Genomic DNA, 20,247 nt, shown 5'->3' on the forward strand with positions numbered 1-20,247 from the left:
ACTTCCCTTTTTGTGCCCATAAGAAAAAAGTTCTTTATATGGTCATAATAATCATTTTTTGAGAACTAATAATCATTTTCTATCTCTGCATCAGAGTGATCTCCCTCTGAACACAACTCATTTAGCATAGCATCTCCGGTGTCAATACAACCTGAAGAGCAAGTACTGCTCGGCTATTTGGTCATACTTTTCCTGAAATCTACCTTGCCTCTTGGCTCCAGTGATTGGTCAGCTGCTCCATGAATCTAAAATAATCTAATATAATTTCTCTACACCCGTCATCATCATTTTATAAGAGCAGCTAATTATAACAAGCTACACTGAATTATATATAAATAAGTAGCTCTATACCATCACCATCATCCTGACCTTATCAATCACACATAAGACGCGTACCAACAACGGAGGCTGCCTGCCCCGTCCCCGTCCACAACCGTGTGGTGTGCCCGCCGATCTCTCCCACTCGGCCAAAACCCACACGGGCGCTTGGCCGGAAAGCGCCGTCGGACGGAAAAATCTCCCGGAACTCCACTCCACAGTCCACACAACGGGGGTCCGACACGCCGCCGCGGCTGTTCCCGTCGACCTCTCTCCGTCTTATCGCATCGCACCGCAAAGGTGTGGCGCAGCCGGTCGAGCCCGGCCGCGGGCCGTCGCGGTCTCGCACCCCTTTTCGCGCGGTTGCGTCCCGGCATTCCCGTTTTTTCTGGCAACGAGTCCGCCACAATAATAACCACTATACGGAACAACCTTCCAAGAAAACAAAAGCAGTATCCACACACAAAAAAAAACAGCAGGGAATAAATAGCAGGGAAACATAACTGCAGGCCGCGTGAGGGCAGTAGAAAATTGCGGTTTGATTTTTTCTCCTCGGCCCGCCGCCACACGCCATCGTCGATTCGTCGCCGCCTCCGCACCAACCGCCCTCCTCTACATAACCGATCCGAGAACCGCGCGGCCGCCCACGGTGGAGCGACTTGGACCGGCGCGTTGAGGGTCGGGGGCGTGGAAGCGGCAGATGCGGGACGGCGGCGGCTCCGGCCGCGAAGGCGGGGAGGAGAAGGAGGCGGTGCGGGAGCGGGAGCGCGGGCCGCGGCCGGGGTGCGGGGGCGAGGCGGCGGGGCAGGCGGCGGCGGACTGCGCGGCGGTGTGCTGCTGCTGCCCCATGGCGCTGCTGGAGCTGGTGCTGCTCGTCGCGGTCCGGCTGCCGGCCGACCTCGCGCGGCGGGCCAGGCAGAGGCGGCGCCGGCGGCGCGGCGGCAGCGGGTCGGCGTCGCAGTCCGGGAGCACCAAGGCCATGTTCGCGGCCGCGGACGCGCTGGAGGCGGACGAGGCGGAGGCCGGGGCGAGGCGCGAGGAGGAGGCGGCCGAGGCGGCGTCCGAGTTCGAGCGCGAGATCATGGCCTCCCGCCTCTACGGCGCCGGGTTCTGGCGCTCCAACTCCTCCCGCTCCAGCTCCCGCGCCTCCTCCGCGCGCCGGTAGCCGCGCTCGTCGACGGCCGAGTCGGCCAACAACAACAGCGACGTCGGCGTCCTCTCCTTCTCCGTCGAGTCGAGTGCGTGTGTTCCCTGTCGCGTTGCGTGCGCGTGGAAAGATTTGCCCCGTCTCGTCGTCAGGTGTGTTAGGTTTAGACTAGTTTAGTTCGGCATCCTGGTACAGCAAGCGATCGCGCACACGTGCGTGCGATCTTGGCCATGGCGTGTCGCTGCTTTTAGGATGGGATGGATTCGTGATGGACCAGTGGAATTGCTTGGCTTGGCACTCGTGGAATTGGAATTGCTTGCATGGCACTCGTGGTCAATCAATCTAGTACTAGTAGTGATAATGTACAGCAGCAGCACTAGTGGCAAATCTCTTGAAGGAATTTTGTGGCCATCAAAGACCACCTCATTTGCCAGTGTGATACACTCTATCTGCCACTGGTACTTTTTAGACTGCTATAGTGCAGCTGCGAATCATGGGAGCTCACGATACGCTTGTTTTCTCTGCATATCTGCTTGTGACACTGTTTAATGCTCCTTTGATTCCAAGTATTGATTCAAGGGAATTTCTAGGTCCTTTTTTTGTGTGTGGAGGTATTGGTTCCTTGCGAATTTTTCCTTCATAGCCTGTCTGATTGATTCAGAGGATGAAACTCCTAGGACAATTCCCTAAGGCTGCGTTCGGTTGGTATGGATTTGACGGGGTTTGGCAAGGATTGAATCCCATACAAGTCAAATCCTCCCCAAATCCCCTCCAATCCCCTTGAGACAGGGTGTAACCGAACAAAGCCTAAGGATTTCGTTCCACTCTTATCTTGGAGGAAAATTCTCATCCACTAGAACCTTTTCGGAAATGATAAATACCAACGTTAGGTACGAGCACATTGCAAATCGAACGTTTTCGATGGCAATACTTATGACGCAAGGATGACAAAATTAGTTGACACACGGCAAGTCGAACGCTTTCAGTGGCAATTCTAATGATGCAAGATGACAAAATTAGTTGACACACATGACAAATCGAACATTCTCCATGGCAATTCTAGTGACGCGAGGACGGCAAATTAGTGTCACTGAACTTGCCATCAAAAATGTTTGATTTGCTATGTGCTCGTACCTGACGGTGGGGCGTGTTATCAGATTCCAACCTTTTTGTACAATTTCTCAATTTCTTTGTTCTTTTTCTGTGGCATCAAACTCTGTGATCCAATCCTGTAAGATAAAGATGACATGCTACTCCAATCTTGTATTTTCCTATTTCTAAGTTTTTGAAATCCTACGAATCAAAGAGGCCCTTACATTTTGTTGGTCCCTGCTTGAATTTCTATCAGATTTAGCACAAGGACATAAGGGTAACCGCTTCCAGTACATGTTCAGAGTATATTCTGAACATGTTTTTTTTAGGGGTACATATTCTGAATTGAACAACCAGAAATTGAAATATATATATGAAACAAACAGAAATAAGGAACACACTCAAAAAATATAAACTGTGAAAGATCCCAGGGACAAAGTAAAATGTCAGTGAGTTACAGTTACTACTAGGAAAAGGCTGAAACATCAAGCAACTCTAGATTGCTTCCAATACTAAATTTATTTGGATCAAGCAACTCTGAAAGAGCGACGTTCGTGGTTTTCATATCCGTTTACCCAGATTCCTTGGCATAATCAAAGACGGCAATGAAGGGCATGAGAACAGATCCTATCCAGAGCTTGCCATCCTTCTCCTCCACCTCGCTTACAGCTCTCACCACCTGCCCTTTCGTGTCCTCCAAGATGTCAAGCACCTCGCCGTCGGGGCTGTACTTGATGATGAGCGCGTGCAGGTTGCCGCCAATCTGCATCAGGTAGTGATACTTGGCGGGGATCGGGAGGCTGAGCAAGAACTTTCTGAGCTCGACGCGGCGACTCAAGAGCCGGGCATATGCGCTGCGTCTGCAATGGATTGCTACCCAGAATTCGCCCTTGTCGTTGGTCCTCACGTTGTCTGGGAACCCAGGCAGGATGGCGAAGAGATCGACGGTTCCTGCCTTCTCACCTTTCAGCCAGTACCTGCTCAACCTGTTTCGAGAAGGGCACAATAATCAGTGTCTGGTTTCGAGTACATGTATGGCAGCCTGAACCAAATGGAGAGAAGAGTGTACAGACCTTCCACGAGACCCTTCACAGAAGACGAAGAACGACCCGTCCTTGCTTAAGCTCACCCCATTGGGAAATTGGAGGTTGCGGTGAAGAACCGTCGTCTCCTTTGTTTGGGGATTGTATTTCAAGAGCCTCCCAGAGGCATCTCCAGAGAAAACCAACTGCATGAAATGCCTGCAAATGAATGGACACACTAATAATTAGTTCCAATTTCCAACAGTCCTGCACCTCTACATGATCAAGACGTCCGGCTCGACGCCTCTCGGTCTACCCGGAAATCGTCACAAAGAAACTATAAAGCAGGAAAACGAGAACAGTTTCCACATTTGCTCTGTTCCTCATGTGGAGCAGAGTTACTAAAGGTAAACATTTTACAGCAAACAAACCCTTCAATTGCTAGTACACAGTTCAAATGAGGAATATATCTACTTGGTAGTGATGTGTTAGTACTATAAAGTTCAATTGACGAATATTACTATATGGGTATTGATGTGTTAGTATAAAGTTCAATTGAGGAGTATATTAAAATACAAGAAAGTTTCCCACCCTTACGTGCATTATGGTGCATTCGCTTTTCAGCAAGATGCAAATTGTTTTACCAAAAGTAGCCAAACTTTCTCATAGAGATATCAGTATACTACTATTTATGTAGTCGACCTTCAACAATCAACAGATGATACCATGGTGTCTACAGCTATTTCAGTCACCCCTTTACCTGTCAAATTACAGGGCCTAGTGATTTCCATCAAAACAAAGAACAGGGCCCTAGTGTTTTCAGTTAGCAGTTGTTCAGTGGATAGGGGTCCTGAGGTCTACTCAAAACTCAAGTTTACAAACGAGTGAGGCAATGGATATACAGTACAGATATCAGATATGTGCTACTGCAACCAGTAGTAGGCTGACATGAAACTGACGAAACAGAGGAGGAGAGGAGAAGGCAATACGGACCTTCTCTGGTAGAGGACGCTGCTGTCGGTGAAGTAGACGTTGCCGTCGGCGTCGAGGTCGAGGTCGTTGGTGAAGTTGAAGCGCACGCCCTCGGCCTCCGTGGCGAGCGGCGTTGCCAGCCCGCCGTCGGGCCCGACCTTGGAGAGGCCGAAGTAGGCGTCGGCGATGTAGAGGTCCCCGGTCCGCTTGTCGAACCGGATGCCGAGCGCGCGGCCGCACACGTGCTCGTCCTTGAGGTACTCCATGGGCGACGCCTTGGGCCCGCCGCAGCGCTCGGGGGTCCAGTCGGGGGAGGCGTGCGCGAAGTAGGCCCAGCGCGCGCCGTCCCAGACGAGGACGCGGCCGTCGGCGACGCCCGTGTAGGGCCCGCGGCCGAGCGGATCGAAGGCGACGCTCTCGGGGCCCTGCACCTCGCCGCGGAACCGGATCTCCGCGCCGCGCAGCCGCTCCGCGGCGTCCGCGTGCGGGGGCATCTCCGCCGCGTCCGGGAGCTCCACGGGGTGCGCCTCGAAGCCCGGGAAGTCCGCCATGGAGCCCAGCCGCATCGGGTCCGTCGCGCAGAACGCTGCCAGCGCCGCCACCACCGCCGCCGCGGCCACCACGCCCGCCGACGCCATTCCGCCCTCCCTCTCGCGCTCTCTCGCTCTGCTTCTCCGCGCCTCTCGGAGTCTCGGTCCCTCCGCCTGCGGTGGGTTTAGCAGCCGCGTGTCATCGCTTTGTTGCGCTGCTGCCGGTAGTAGCGATCTGCCCGTCCGCGTCTTTGGGATTTTGATGTGCGGGCGCGACGACGCGAGGGGCGCCTCGGAGCGCGCATGCCAACTACCCCTCAGCTTCCCCTGCACCTGCGCAACGCACATGCCGCCATCAACCGCTGCTCCCTCGTCGGTATTCACTCAGTCCCAGGCCCAGCACGAGCGCCCAACCAACTCCTCTCTGCTTTTCTTAACGCAAGAATCGACATGACGATATCCACTTGGTATCTCTTTTTTTTAACACATGACATGTGCTCGTACATACGTGCATACGCTCACCCCTAACGCACACACGCACACTCTATCCCTATGAGCACTTTCAAGAGACACAGCCGGCATATCATCTTGAGATTTACAAAGTCATCGTATTTTTTGTTCGACTTGGTATCTGAATTCGATCTATATTTTTATTTTTTGAGTTGACTTGGCACATGAATTCTTATTTGTCCGCTCGCATATCGGATCTGAGAAAGTCCGAGATGATCCTAGCGGCAACTTAGGAGATACTGAAAAATCAGCTTACTATTTCATCCATCAGCAACAATACACGTGCCTACGTAAAAAAATATAAGAGCGTTTATAGATCATTAAAGTAGTTAACATTAAGTAAGTCAACTTGTCAAGTTAGGTTCATTCACTGTTGCTGATTGTCGTCGGACCTTTGATCCGTCCCTGAAGACTGTTAAGTTGTCGCGCAAAGGTCTCGGTCCAGGCTCCTTGTCTTTTGCTGAGGTAGTGAAGCGAGAGTGAAGATGTCGGACAGCCGGGGTGGTAGCAACGCAGGTGCGGCTGGTCAGATGAAGGCGCCCGTGCAGAAGACCAACTATGGTGGGGGCGCAAGCAACCATCTGCTCCGCCTTCTAAAGACCTTGCTCCTGACCCAAGACCAACCAAATCCACAACCTCCACTGCGACTTCTTCTCACGTACAATCATCACAAGCTGTTGAGGTGGAATTGGAGCAAGTGCTAGATCCTAGGTATAAAGACATGATTTTCTTAAACTGTGGTGGCCTGGGCACTATGTGGGTGACTGAGTTAAACCTGAGTCTTGTTTCATATGCCAACAAAATCACAATATGAACAATTGTGCTGCCTGATCCAAGGTACAACCTATTGTTGCCTTCTTTGGTAGTGCTGCTAGAGGTCTTGATTTTTACTATGTGGATGTCCCTATTGCTAATGAATCAAACTGGCTCAATTTCCAAAATTGTGCAGGTGAACATCCTGAAAGGTGAGGTGGATAAAACACTATTGATGAGTCTTCTGACTGTTACTTTTTGCAAAACAAAACAATGGTCGTGGCAGATTAGGGGCTTGTCCAATAAGACTTTCCTAGTTAGGTTTCCCCCTTGGAAGAAAGTGGAGGATCTAATTGAGCCACCTGGCTTCTGCCTACCACAAGATATCTCTGTGAAAATGACTGAATGGAAAGGTGCATGTGACCCTTTTGTGGAATTAATTGAAGCATGGGTTTTGATTGAAGGGATACCTCCCAAGTGGTGCACATGGAAAGTGTTTTCTCAAATTGCATCCCTCTTTGGGGTTCAAACGGATGTAGATTGGAATGGTATGTTCAAGACTTTCTTTCAGAATGTAAGGATTAAGATTGCCTATAGGGATCCTACTAAAATTCCTTTTGAAAGGTTAATTGAGATGAAGAAAATGTTATTTCTGTTGGGTTTTACTGTGGAAGGGTATGAACAGGTTGGTGGTGTTGATTTTGTCGTTGATATTGATGTTGATGAGGAAGATGGAGATGTGGATGGGGTTGAAGAAGGACAGGAAAACAATGACGAGGAAGCTCCTGAGGATGGCATGAATGATGACTTGATTGATGATGACCTAGCTATTGATGAACTGGATAAAGCCAACCTGACCACTCAAGTGAAAGCTACTGGATCTGCTAGTAGAACTAAGAGCTCTTTTTTTTCCAATGCACTTTGCTCAGATTCTAACCATGAGAATTTCATTATGGAATGTGTTGTTTCTGCCAAACAACTTTCTCATGTCTCACCCCCTGTTGAGATGCTTGACATTTCTAATCCATGCTTGAAGGATATCTGTCACGCTTCTCCTTATGAGATGGAAACTGTTATTGATAATGGTACTAATATAGATGTAGATGGTGGGGTTTCTACTCCTAAACTGACTGATATGAGGAATGTATCAGGTGGTGAGAAAACTGAAAATATGAAGTACTGTGAGGATCTTATGAATCTGTTGACATGGTTGAGTCTGATGAGGGAAAATGTGATGGTGTTGATGAAGAGCTGGAGGTTCTCCCTCCCGAGGCTATCCAAATTATACAATCTAATGGCCTAAAAAGATCTTTGTTAGAGTAATTAAACCAGGCCCAGGTGGATGACATTCCTTCCAAGAATTCCAAATGGTTTTGGCTCAGAAACATTGTACCAGGATTCATGGGCATGTGAACATTATGGAGAAAGCTGCTGCATACAAGATGAAGAAGAATTTGGAAATCCCAAGAACTTTCAAAGGTAAATCCTTCTCTACTATTGATCCTACTGCTTTATATGAACAAGCCAGTAAAGTTAATGTGTTGTTTGGTGGTGACGAGACTAATAAGTTTGCTATCATTGAAGACTTAATTACTAGAGAGCAAGAAATTGTCTGGCTTTTGCCAATGGTAACCCAGAAATAGTTCTACCTGAAAATATTGATATCACCCATGATGATTTTAGTTGGGACTCCAGCTAGGACCTCTTTCTCTAAGCCAGTGGGCACTGCTGATGCTTTAGGGGAAACTTCTGCTATCCTTACTAAAGTTAAGACTTGTGGCTTGTCTCATCCATTTAGGGTTCCTTAATAATGATATGTTTGATTTGGAATATTAGAGGTTTAGGGGAACCTAGTAAAATTCAGTGCCTGTGTGATGTAATTGCTAAAACTAATCCCGATTGCATTGGTTTCCAAGAGACTAAGAGGGAACTCATTGTTGTGGGTTTACCTAAGGTTTTGGATAGGATGGGTAATTTCACTTGGCATTTTTGCATGTTGTTAATATTGCTAGTGAAATTTTGCTTGGTCTTAGGAAAGATATGTTTGGTGTTGTTGGTTTTACTAATAATAGATTTTCCATTAAAGGCACTGTTAAAAAAATGGGTTCTTATGGCATTTGGTTGTGTGCATGGATCTACTTACCCTGGATTTAAGTTGGATTTTATTAATGAATTACATGATGTTTTTGACTCTGCTACTTATCCTATTTTGGTGTGTGGTGATTTTAACTTGGTTAGAGGTGGTTATGATCAAAGTAGTGGTTTAATCAACCATCAAAGCACCTTGTTTTTCAACGATTGGATCAATAGGTGGGGGCTCCTTGAGATTTCTATCTCCAACAGAAATTATACTTGGTCTAACAACCAAGATCCTTTTTGCTATCTTGGATAGGGTGTTCACTTCCATGGACCGAGATTCTCATTTCCCCATGTCTTCTCTAAATGCCCTCCCCAGGGTTGGTAGTGTCTATAACCCCTGGTGCTGAACACTGGGACCAACAAGTGTACTGGCCACAAAATGTCCATATATGAAAAATGGTGGCTCTTTTAGACCGGCTTTGATCAGGTGGTCAGAGATGCATGGAATTCTGTTTCCTTCTCCATTCCTTCAACTGACAGTTGGATAGCCAAAACCAGAGTCCTTAGAAAGAAAATAAAAGGGTGGAGCATTAATTTGGAAGCTGCTATTAAGAAGAAAAAAAGAAGGCCCTCCTTATGGAGTTTGATATCTTGGTTGTTTTGTTTGAGTCACAACAACTTGTTGTGGAAGATTATGATAGAATGAAGCTTGTCAAGCAAGAATTTGATGATATTAGGAGGAAGCAGGAGACTGCACTTTGGCAGAGATCTAGAGATAGAACAAGTTTAGAAGGTGAGCGCAACAATGCTTACTTTCATGCATTGGCTAATCATAGGCACAGGAAAGCCCACCTCTTTAAGTTGGTTGGACCTGATGGTGTTGTGACATCCACATCTGAGATGCTGGATGTTGCCACCTCTTTCTATAAAACCCTTTTTGCTTTTGTACCTAAACCTGATATCCATCTGGATTGTGACTTTGGTCTTTTCTGAAGCAGAGAGGGGTGAATTGGAAAAATCCTTTTCTGAGGAGGAAATCAAATAACCTATCATGAGTTCTTATGCTAGTGGAGCTCATGGTCCTAATGGTCTCCTTTTTATTGTATCACACATTTTGGGACCTTATTAAAGATGACTTTATATGGTTGGTTATGGATTTTGAGAATGGGGTGCTAGATGTTTATAGACTTAATTTTTCTATTATTATCCTAATCCCTAAAGCCCCTCATGCTAGGGACATGAAGAACTTTAGGACCATTAGCTTGAGCAATTGTGTTATAAGATTTTCTCCAAAGCTATGACTACCAGGGTCTCCCACTTATGTGATAAACTTATTTCTTCTAATCAAACGTCTTTTTTTGGAAAGTGTGGTGATGGCCCATGAAGTTATTCATGAGGTTCATAGGTCAGGATATACTGGTTTGGTTTTGAAACTTGACTATGAGGAAGCCTATGATAGGGTGAGTTGGGATTTTCTCAAAGAAATGCCCCTGTCTAGGGGCTTGGCGAAAAATGGGTGGGCTAGATTTTTAGTACTTTATACCAAGGGACATTTCAACTTAGGATCAATGATGCTAATGGTCCTCACTTCGTGGGAGGGCGGAGGGCTTAAACAAGGTGACCCACACTCACCACTGATGTTTAACTTGGTTGCTAATGTATTCTTTAAAATAACCATGGTTTGATTGCTGGTTTGTTTCCCCAAGTTATTCCCTGGGGGGGGGACAATTAGTTTACAGTATGCTAATGACACCATTCTGTTTCTCAAAGACTCCCTAGATTATATTAGGAATTTGAAATGGATTCTTACTTGCTTTGAGAAACTTCATGGTCTGAAAATCAGTTTCCATAAGAGTGACTTGTATACTCTCCATGTCTCTGAAGACATGTCTAAAGAATTTGCTCAGATTTTTTGCTGCCAGTTTGGGGATTTCCCCTTTAAATATCTTGGTGTACCCCTCCATTTAAAAAAATTGAGAAGGGAAGACCTCCAACCTATTATTGATAGGATTATAAAAAATAATGCTGGTTGGTTGGGTAAGAACTTGTCCTGCAGGGGAAAATTGATCCTCTTATCTACATGCATTGCTAGTATTCCTGGTTATCTTATGTCTATCATGAAATTTCCCAAGTGGGCCATTGATGATATTACTTCTCAGATGTCTCATTTCTTGTGGGGTAATGTGGGTGAGGTGCATAAGTATCATCCGGCTAATTAGGATTTGGTTACCAGAAAGAAGGAATTTGGTGGTATGGGGGATCCTAACCTTAGAGAATATAACATGGCTCTCCTTGCCTCTTGGGGGAAAAGATTCTACGTGGTAGGGACAATGATTGGAAGAAAATACTTTGCTATAAATATGTTATTAATAAACCAAACAATCTTTGTGCCAAGCCTGCCTTGGGCTTGATACGTCTCCAACGTATCTATAATTTTTTTATTGTTCCAAGCTATTATATTATCTATTTTGGTGTTTTATATGCATTAATATGCTATTTTATATTATTTTTGGGACTAACCTATTAACCTAGAGCCCAGTGCCAGTTTCTGTTTTTTCCTTGTTTTTGAGTTTTACAGAAAAGGAATATCAAACAGAGTCCAAACGAGCTAAAAATTTACGGTGTTTTTTATGGACTAGAAGAGACCCACGGAGCATCGGAGTTGGGCCCCTCGGGCACCCCCCTGACTTGTTTCCAATGCAAAAAATTCTTATAAATATGGAAACCTCTGAAAAGAACCCTAGATCGGAAGTTCCGCCATTGTAAGCCTCTGTAGCCACGAAAAACCAAACGGGAGCCCGTTCCGGCACCCTGCCGGAGGGGAAACCATCATCGGAGGCCATATTCATCATCCCGACGGTCTCCATGATGAGGCGGGAGTAGTTCACCCTCGGGGATGAGGGTATGTACCAGTAGTATGTGTTTGATCTCTCTCTCGTGTTCTTGATTTGGCACGATCTTGATGTATCGCGAGCTTTGTTACTATAGTTGGATCATATGGTGTTTATCCCCCTCTACCTTCTTGTGATGAATTGAGTCTTGCTCTTTGAGGTTTTGTTATGTTGGATTGAGTATTGGATTTGAGAACGCTTGATGTATGTCTTGCGATGGGATATCTGTGGTGACAATGGGATGTTCTATTGATTCACTTGATGTATTTTTTGGCACTCAACTCGTGGATTTCCAATGTGACATTGGGGTAACCTATGCATAGGGGTTGATGCACGTTTTTGTCTTACGTTCTCCGATAGGAACTTTGGAGTGATTCTTTGTTGCACATTGAGGGATTACTGTTGGAAATATGCCCTAGAGGCAATAATAAAATGGTTATTATTATATTTCCTTGTTCATGATAATTGTCTCTTGTTCATGCTATAATTGTATTGACCGAAAACCGTAATACATGTGTGAATACATAGACCACAACATGTCCCTAGTGAGCCTCTAGTTGACTAGCTCATTGATCAACAGATGGTCATGGTTTCCTGACTATGGACATTGGATGTCATTGATAACGGGATCACATCATTAGGAGAATGATGTGATGGACAAGACCCAATCATAAGCATAGCACAAGATCGTGTAGTTCGTTTGCTAAAGCTTTTCTAATGTCAAGTATCATTTCCTTAGACCATGAGATTGTGCAACTCCCGAAGACCGTAGGAATGCTTTGGGTGTACCAAACGTCACAACGTAACTGGGTGGCTATAAAGGTGCACTACAGGTATCTCCGACAGTGTTTGTTGGGTTGGCACGAATCGAGACTGGGATTTGTCACTCCGTATGACGTAGAGGTATCTCTGGGCCCACTCGGTAATGCATCATCATAATGAGCTCAATGTGGCTAAGTAGTTGGTCACGGGATCATGCATTACGGAACGAGTAAAGTGACTTGCCAGTAACGAGATTGAACGAGGTATTGGGATACCGAAGATCGAATCTCGAGCAAGTAACGTACCGATTGACAAAGGGGATTGTATACAGGATTGCTTGAATCCTCGACATCGTGGTTCATCCGATGAGATCATCGCGGAACATGTGGGAGCCAACATGGGTATCCAGATCCCGTTGTTGGTTATTGGCCGGAGAGCTGTATCGATCATGTCTGCATGATTCCCGAACCCGTAGGGTCTACACACTTAAGGTTCGATGACGCTAGGGTTATATGGAAGGTTTGTACGTGGTTACCGAATGTTGTCGGAGTCCCGGATGAGATCCCGGACGTCACGAGGAGTTCCGGAATAGTTCGGAGGTGAAGATTTATATATGGGAAGTCATCATACAGTCACCGGAAGTATTCGGGGGTTTACCGGTATTGTACCGGGACCACCGAAGGGGTTCGAGGGGTCCATCGGGAGGGTCCACCTGCCCAGAGGGCTCTACGGGCTGTATGTGGAAGGGAACCAGCCCCTAAGTGGGTTGGGCGCAACCCCTCTAGGGCCCATGCGCCTAGGGTTGGGGGGGGGGCAACCCTAAAGGGGGCGCCCCCCTTGGCTTGGGGGCAAGCCCCCTCCCCTTGGCCGTCGCCCCCCTCTAGATCTCATCTAGAGGGACCGACCCCCTTCCCCCTTCACCCTATAAATAGAGGGGAGTAGGGAGGGCAGCCGCACCACATCCAAGGCGCAGCCCTCCCCCTCTCCAACACCTCTCCTGCTCCGTTAGAGCTTGGCGAAGCCCTGCCGGAGAACCACTGCTCCACCACCACCACGCCTTCGTGCTACTGCTGGAGTTATTTTCCTCAACCTCTCGATCCTCCTTGCTGGATCAAGGCGCGGGAGACGTCACCGGGCTGCACGTGTGTTGAACGCGAAGGTGCCGTTGTTTGGCGCTTAGATCGGAATCAACCACAATCTGAATTGCTTCGAGTATGACTCCTTCATCCGCATTCTTGCAACGCTTCCGTTTAGCAGTCTTCAAGGGTATGAAGATGCACTCCCCCCTCTCTGATAGCTAGTCTCTCCATAGATTGATCTTGGTAATGCGTAGAAAATTTTAATTTTTGCAACGATCCCCAACAGTGGCTTCATGACCTAGGTCTATGTGTAGTTTCTATGCACGAGTAGAACACAACATTTTGTGGGCGTCTGTCGGATTGGTGGGTTCCGGCAGACCCTTGAGGTTCGAACACTGGGGTGCGCGCGAAGATCTCGCCTCTACCAACTCGCGTCTCGTCGCCTCGCAAAGGATCTAGGCTACACGATGAACAACACAAGAGACGCAAGGTTTATACTAGTTCGGGCCACCGTTGTGGTGTAATACCATACTCTAGTTTGTGGTGTGGTGGATTGCCTCTGGGGCTGATGATGAACAGTACAAGGGAAGAACAGCCTCGCGAGGGGTGTTCTTGTGGTGGTGTTGTCCCTTTGGAGGGGTCGATTCGAGATGCCTCTATACTATGGTGGCTAGTCCTATATATAGAGCGAGAGGCCCTGGTCCTCTTCCCAAATATTGAGCGGGAAGGGCGCCAACAATTGGCCATTTTGAAGGGGAACATATAGTACACTTATCCTGACTAAAGTCGGTCCTCGCCTGTCAAAGACTCTGATGATGACGCCGTCCTGGGCTCCATGATGACCTCCTTCCGGCCGTTCCTCTGATCTTGGTCCTGTTGCACCGAAATGGTAGCCTTTTCCTGAGGCCTTGGCCTGTGCTTGCTCCCTTTGCACCAAAGGGGAAACAAGGACACTGCGCAGGGTGGCGCCCGCCTGGCTTCGATCGTCATGGCTTGCATCTCGGGCTCCTCGCAAGGTACCCCGCCTTGATCTCTCCGCCTCCTCGTGAGCCTGCCTGATGAGGCTACTCCTGAGGAAGCCTTCTGTCATCCGCCCCGCGAGGCTTGGTCCCTCGCGAGGGTCTTGAGCTTGAGCCGATGAAGATGGGCTGCACTGGGCCATTGCTTGAGCCACGCCGTAGGCTGTAGGCAGGCAAGTCTGGGGACCCCCGTTCCCAGAACGCCGACAGTAGCCCTCGGGCCCAAGGTGCGTCCGAACTTGGCTTAGCAGAGAAGCGAAGGGGCAAGTGCAAAGCGCCGCGGGCCCCAATAGCATGCGGTCTTGGGTGCTGCGTGGCGGTTGATTGGACGTGGGTGTCTCCGCTTCCCCACGATGCCTCATTATGCACCCGGCTAGGCGGACCCGTGGTTGCACACAGCCATTCCCCTTTTGCCGCTCGCGCGCTTCCTGCCCTTCCTTCTTCCTCGAGCTCCAACTCCCGCCTCCAATCCAACTCAAACTCTTCCCCCTTCCTGTCGCCATGGCACCAACGAAGAAGGAAAGGGGAAAGAAGCCCACGCCTTCGCCCCGCTCGCCTCCGGTGGCGGCCCCCGCCGTTGACCGGTCAATCATACTCAACCCTAAAGCCCTGGACAGGGTTGTCACCGAGGTCTGATTCTTCACTGACGCCCTGTGGGCGGGTCTGGTTCCCCCCTTTTCCGCTTTCTTCAATGCGGTGCTTTCCCATTATCAGATCCATATGATGCACTTGGCGCCTGAGTCCATTGCCCTCCTGGCTGTTTTCGCTTTCATTTGTGAGGCAATGGTGGGCATCCCTCCTTCCGTTGCCCTCCTATGCCACTTCTTCTCTTTGCGCCGAGCGACCCCACTCGATGCTCGGGGTGCGTGAGCTTCCTCGCCGTGCCGGAGACGGCTGCTTCAGGGGTCGATTTCGGCCTTCCTCCTCCTGAGGCCAGGTTCAAAGAGCGGTGGCTGTACGTGGATGTCGGAGTACCCAGCCCCCTGCTCTCGCACCCAACCTCGCCTGTTGTTCCCAACTCAGGCTGGGGCCATTAGGCGCTGGTGAGCCCCCGGCTCGCCTTCGTCTGGCGCCGCTTCCAGAGTTTGAGGGCGCTCTACGTGACGGCGCCCAAAGTGGTCAAGGAGTTCCTCCAACGTCGCATTGCTCCTCTCCAGCGCCACTCTCACCGGATGTGGGACTTTGCGGGGTATAAAGATCGCATGCGGCTTCAGGAGGAGGACTTGGCGCCCGAAGTGCTGCGGACGGTGCTCAAGGTCCTGACTGGCGACCCTTCCCCAAGCAGCCTTCGACACGACGCTGCCCTTTTGTATCTTTGCTCGGGCAGGGCCAATTTCATGAGGTAGATGCCCAGCTTTGACGAGTGGGGGATGCGCCCGGCTGGCCTCACGGGGCCCCGCGAGAACCCAGTCGTTGTGGTTGCTCTTCTGGTCGCCCAAAGCGGCTCTGTCTCAGGCGATGGAGCAGGGAGACGAGAACCGCCGGGAGCTGAAGGGGCTGATGTTGAGATGCTGACGCCGCGCAGGGCCCCGAAGGCGGCATCTCCCGAAGCCTGTTCTGGAGCAGTGGTAGGCGAGGAGTTGCGGCTTGCGGCTCCCGAGGCCCCGGTCGTTCCTCATGAGGGGGCGCCTGGTGGCGTCCCTCAGGCCGGTTCCCTTCGCGCTGATCACCTTGACGCCTCCTCCACGCCACAGGCCGACCCTTGCGCCAAGCGCCTAGGCCGGTTCCGCATGGACTTCGAGGCCCTCTGCAAGAGGAAGGAGGCCTTGGGTGGCGATGATCGCCTTTGCCGCCTGTTGAAGCGCAGGAAGTACTATGCCATGGATGAGTAAGTCCTCTTCTCTCTCTGCTCCTTTACCTTACTGTCCCTGGAGCTGACCACGGCTTTTCAGGGCCCTTCCTGCCGAATTCGCGGGGACGGTCAAGGAGTCATTCCTTCAAGATTTGTCTTCACCGCTGACCTTGGGCGCGCCGAGCTCGAGCAACGCCCCCGCCGTTGGGCCGGTTGGGGAAGTGATCCGTCCCGCGGGGCACCTCGAGCCTGCACGCCTGCTGTCCTCCCTTCACGAGCTCTCCTGGGGTACAGCTAGCTTGCCCCGCGCTCCTCCCCTGACCGTGGATGGTGACTGGCTGAGGTCGGTCTTGAGTTCCTCCTCTGGGAATGGGTCGTCGCCAGGCTGGATTTCTGGCGAGGTCCGTCCGGCGATTTCTGGGGCGCCAGCCCCCAGCCCCTCACCGGAGGGGGGCGTGCCACCTCGGGGCCCTCCGTGTTCGCCAACGGCGGAGGATGACACGGGAGACGTGCTTGGGCGTGCTCAGGATCGCCGTGCCCTTCACCAAGAGTTTCTTCAGAGGCCGACTAATGCAGTGAGCCAGCTCGGCGTGGAGCTTGCCGAAGAGGATGCGCGCCTTGAGGCCGAAGGCCTGCGCCTCGCTGAGGAGAGGCGCAAGCTGAAGGTAGCCGTCGCCCTTGCGCGTCACCAGCATGACTTTGACAATGCGAAGGCTGAAGCGTCACTGGCGGCCTCGCGGGAGGCCTGCTCCCAAGCCATCGAGGAGGCTCGGGAGGCAGATCGACGGTGCAAGGCTGCAAAGGAGCGCGCGTGGGAGCTCCAAGCCTGGAGCAACTCTCTAGAGCAGCAAGTGGAGCTGCGTCAGGTGGCCCTTGTGTCGCTGAAGGGGGCTTCCGTCGACCAGGCGGAGCTCTAGAAGCGTGAGGAGGCGCTAACGCTGGAGGCCGCTGAGCGCACCCTTGACCTCGAGCGGTTGGAGATGAGGGAGCGCCTGGTGACTCAGGCAGAGGATGATGTCGCCGCGCGGGAAGCCTGAGTCCAAGAGGAGGTTGACCATCGCGTGGAGGAGGCTCGCTCGAATCTTGAACGCGAGTACGAGGGAAGGCTAGAGCTGATCAGGGCCGAAGCGGAGGGCAGGACCGCCGCCCTCAAGTCCAAGCTGGATGAAGTGACGCGTCGTGCGGACGCCTCCTGGGCCGCCCTTGGCGCAGCACAGACGGAGCTGGCTTCTTCCCGCGCTAAGGTGCTTCTTCTCCAACAGAGGGTCGATGGCGCCGAGGCCGTGGCGCAGCGGAATGAGGACGAGATCCATTAGCGGCAGACCCTGGAGCACGTGCATGCCCCCATGCTTCGAAAACTCAGGGAAAGGGCGAACGCAGCCCTGGGCAACATATGCGAGGCGGCCGTTGCGGAGCCCCGCATAATTAACTACACTGGCAACCTCCGATTCTTCACATATGTGGTGACGCAGCTGGAGACCCGCTCTGACAGGGCCCGCGGGCTCGTTGAGGAGAGGAGTCGAGCCTTGCTTGGGTGTGCCTTCTCTCGTGTCTTCAGCTATCTTCAGGACAGGGATCCCCACTTTGATTTTGACGCCGCCATCGCACCGGTGCCCATAGCCATCCGGGGAGATCTGGCACACTGGGTGGAGGACAACGTGGACGCCCTCGTTAGGGCCTTCGCCACTGATGACGACGGCGTGGTCGTGGCTACCAATGAAGGTAGTGTGGTGAACGATCCGGATGCCGATGACGGCGACGGCGTGGGTGATGGTGAGGCCAGCGACGCGAGTGATGACTCCAAAGGTGCCCCTGAAGATGCATTGGGGGATTTGTCTGATTGATCGTGTGTCACCTCCGCTGTTTGCCCTGTGCAAAAACAGTCGGGCTTGGCCCTGAAGGTTGTAATAGCATTTTGGGAGGGGAAGCCCCTCGTGTAAAGGTTTGCAGTTGGTTTACTTGTAGACATAACACCGCATGTATGCTTATGCCGAGCCATTGGCCCTACGATGGGCCGGTTGACTTGTTTACCTTTGGCCCGGACGGGTCCCGAGCGATCCCGCGGGGGCCGCAATGCCCCAAGTGTCTTCCGAGTGAACCCATTGATCCTGCGACGAGAACCTCCTGAGAGGGTGCGGCGACAGCGGTCCGGATCGTAGCCATGCTTGGTCTGGCCTGGCTCGCGAGGGGCTCGCGAGGGGAGGCAGCTGACGCTAACTTTGGACGCAAAGCCAAAACCAGAACGTGAGAGATTGCTCGAACGAGACTAAACACCCCTTCCCCGAACACACGCAAGTCTCAAGCTCAAATCCAACTTAAATTCAAATTGAAGGAACTGGACAACAGAGAGAAAGGCAAAGAGCAAAAAGCCGCGTCCATCACCTAGTCTAGTCTTCGACGTCTTCTCACCAGCGCGGAGCTAAGTGCTGCCACTAGGCGTGGGCGGAAGCCCCCGAGGCCCAAGGACGGCTCTCCGGAGACTCCGGGGCATGTACAACCCCAAACTCATTATTACGTGAGAGTGTCACGGGCGGCGAGCTTCACATGCACTGGGCCTTCTTCACAGGTACCGGCCTTGCTTCATATCGCCACACGAGGGCCCCGCCTTGCGCCACACTCTACCACCATTGACGGCGACCGGAGACCAAGGACGACGCCAATCAGATAGAGCAGTCGCCAGCGGTTCCCCAGACGACCACGGGTCCTCTGCCGGGGGCAGGCCCCGAGGCACCTCCCTGGTAGAGGGCCTACCTCCTAAGGACGCCTTGCTCCAGGCGCTGCGGGGGTGAGCCTAGATCTCGGCCCCTCTCTTGCAACCCCCGGTGCCCTCCTCCTAAGGGGTAGGAGGCTGCAGCATTGGGGCAGCTATCTGCTGTCGCGACCTGCACCTCCTGCGACCCATGGTTAGCATAAGCTTGCTCCTGAGGAATCAGTGGTACCCGATAGTTGCCGCCACCAGCGCGGTTGTCGAGGTTCTCGTGGGGTTCCTGAAAGAGCTCAGCTTCTGGCGTTTCCTCCCCCCGGCTTGGCCTGAGGAATGAGCCGTGGTCTTCCTCCATCGCGCACTCTTGGTCCACCATGTGGTGCACATAGGCTTCCGGGGCCACCGTCCTGAGGGCTTCGCCGTAGGTCCCTTGACGCCATGCAGTCCGGCTTGAAGTGTTGTCTTGAAGGTGGCGTGGTGGCCCGCCGAGGCCGTAGGCTGCGGCGCGCGCCCCCTCGCCGGTCGGAGGTGGAGCCGGCAAGGCCTGTCGCCCTGCACCGACGGCCAGGTTGGTGTTGAGGAAGCCTTGGGGTCCGCTCGGTGTCGCGTGGGTGCGCATGGGGCCGGCGTGCGGCACGCCTTGTATCTGGGGTGGCAGCTGGATACAGAAGGGAGGTGCTCCCAATGCGGCGGCGTCCAGGAGCTCGGCCACTCGTTCTAACAGCACGTCGTGGCCGTTCTCCAGCAGCCTGCACCGCAGCAGCTCCCGGGCTATGGTGAGCGCGGCCCTTGAGTTCGCCTGCTCCCGGCGGGTGTGCGGCGACGTGGCCGCGGCATGGCTTGAGGCCCTTGCTGCCGACCGCACTTGTCGTGGTGTGAGGGCAAGTGGTGCTTGGCCGCGTCGCCCGCGCCCCGCAGCACCGTACGGAGCGCGAGCTGCCTGAGGTGCAAGGTTGAGGTCACCCTGGGCTGGCGGCACGGCATGGGCGGGCCACGCCGCCCAGCGGTCGGTGTTGGCGGTCGGGTCGCTCGACATCAGAACGGCGAGGTGAGGGAACGCAAGGCGGCGGAAGAGGGATTCCGGCGCACCCCTACCTGGCGCGCCAAATGTCGGATTGGTGGGTTCCAGCAGACCCTTGAGGTTCGAACACTGGGGTGCGCACGAAGATCTCTCCTCTACCAACTCGCGTCTCGTCGCCTCGCAAAGGATCTAGGCTACACGATGAACAACACAAGAGACGCAAGGTTTATACTAGTTCGGGCCACCGTTGTGGTGTAATACCCTACTCTAGTTTGTGGTGTGGTGCATTGCCTCTGGGGCTGATGATGAATAGTACAAGGGAAGAACAGCCTCGCGAGGGGTGTTCTTGTGGTGGTGTTGTCCCTTTGGAGGGGTCGATTTGAGATGCCTCTATACTATGGTGGCTAGTCCTATATATAGAGCGAGAGGCCCTGGTCGTCTTCCCAAATATTGAGCGGGAAGGGCGCCAACAATTGGCCATTTTGAAGGGGAACATATAGTACACTTATCCTGACTAAAGTCGGTCCTCGCCTATCAAAGACTCTTATGATGACGC

The 20,247-nt window shown here is 51.9% G+C and overlaps 2 protein-coding genes across 2 annotated transcripts; one reads left to right on the forward strand and one right to left on the reverse strand.

Annotated features, from left to right (window-relative positions):
• The first annotated feature begins 646 nt into the window (after window positions 1-646).
• On the forward strand, window positions 647-1,901 carry LOC119311833. Its single transcript, XM_037587545.1, has one exon. The coding sequence runs from the start codon at window positions 1,019-1,021 to the stop codon at window positions 1,481-1,483; it is 465 nt and encodes a 154-aa protein (XP_037443442.1). The 5' UTR covers window positions 647-1,018; the 3' UTR covers window positions 1,484-1,901.
• Window positions 1,902-2,902: 1,001 nt separating this feature from the next.
• LOC119311834 (protein STRICTOSIDINE SYNTHASE-LIKE 3-like) lies at window positions 2,903-5,412 on the reverse strand. Its single transcript, XM_037587546.1, has 3 exons — window positions 4,573-5,412; window positions 3,631-3,798; window positions 2,903-3,543 (listed from the first exon to the last, which is right to left on the reverse strand). Exons 1-3 carry the CDS (start codon window positions 5,187-5,189, stop codon window positions 3,129-3,131), a joined length of 1,200 nt encoding a protein of 399 aa, XP_037443443.1. The 5' UTR covers window positions 5,190-5,412; the 3' UTR covers window positions 2,903-3,128.
• Between the last annotated feature and the right edge of the window lie 14,835 nt (window positions 5,413-20,247).

The sequence above is a fragment of the Triticum dicoccoides genome, chromosome 5B (assembly GCF_002162155.2).
Source record: "Triticum dicoccoides isolate Atlit2015 ecotype Zavitan chromosome 5B, WEW_v2.0, whole genome shotgun sequence".
NCBI classification, from domain to species: Eukaryota; Viridiplantae; Streptophyta; class Magnoliopsida; order Poales; family Poaceae; genus Triticum; species Triticum dicoccoides.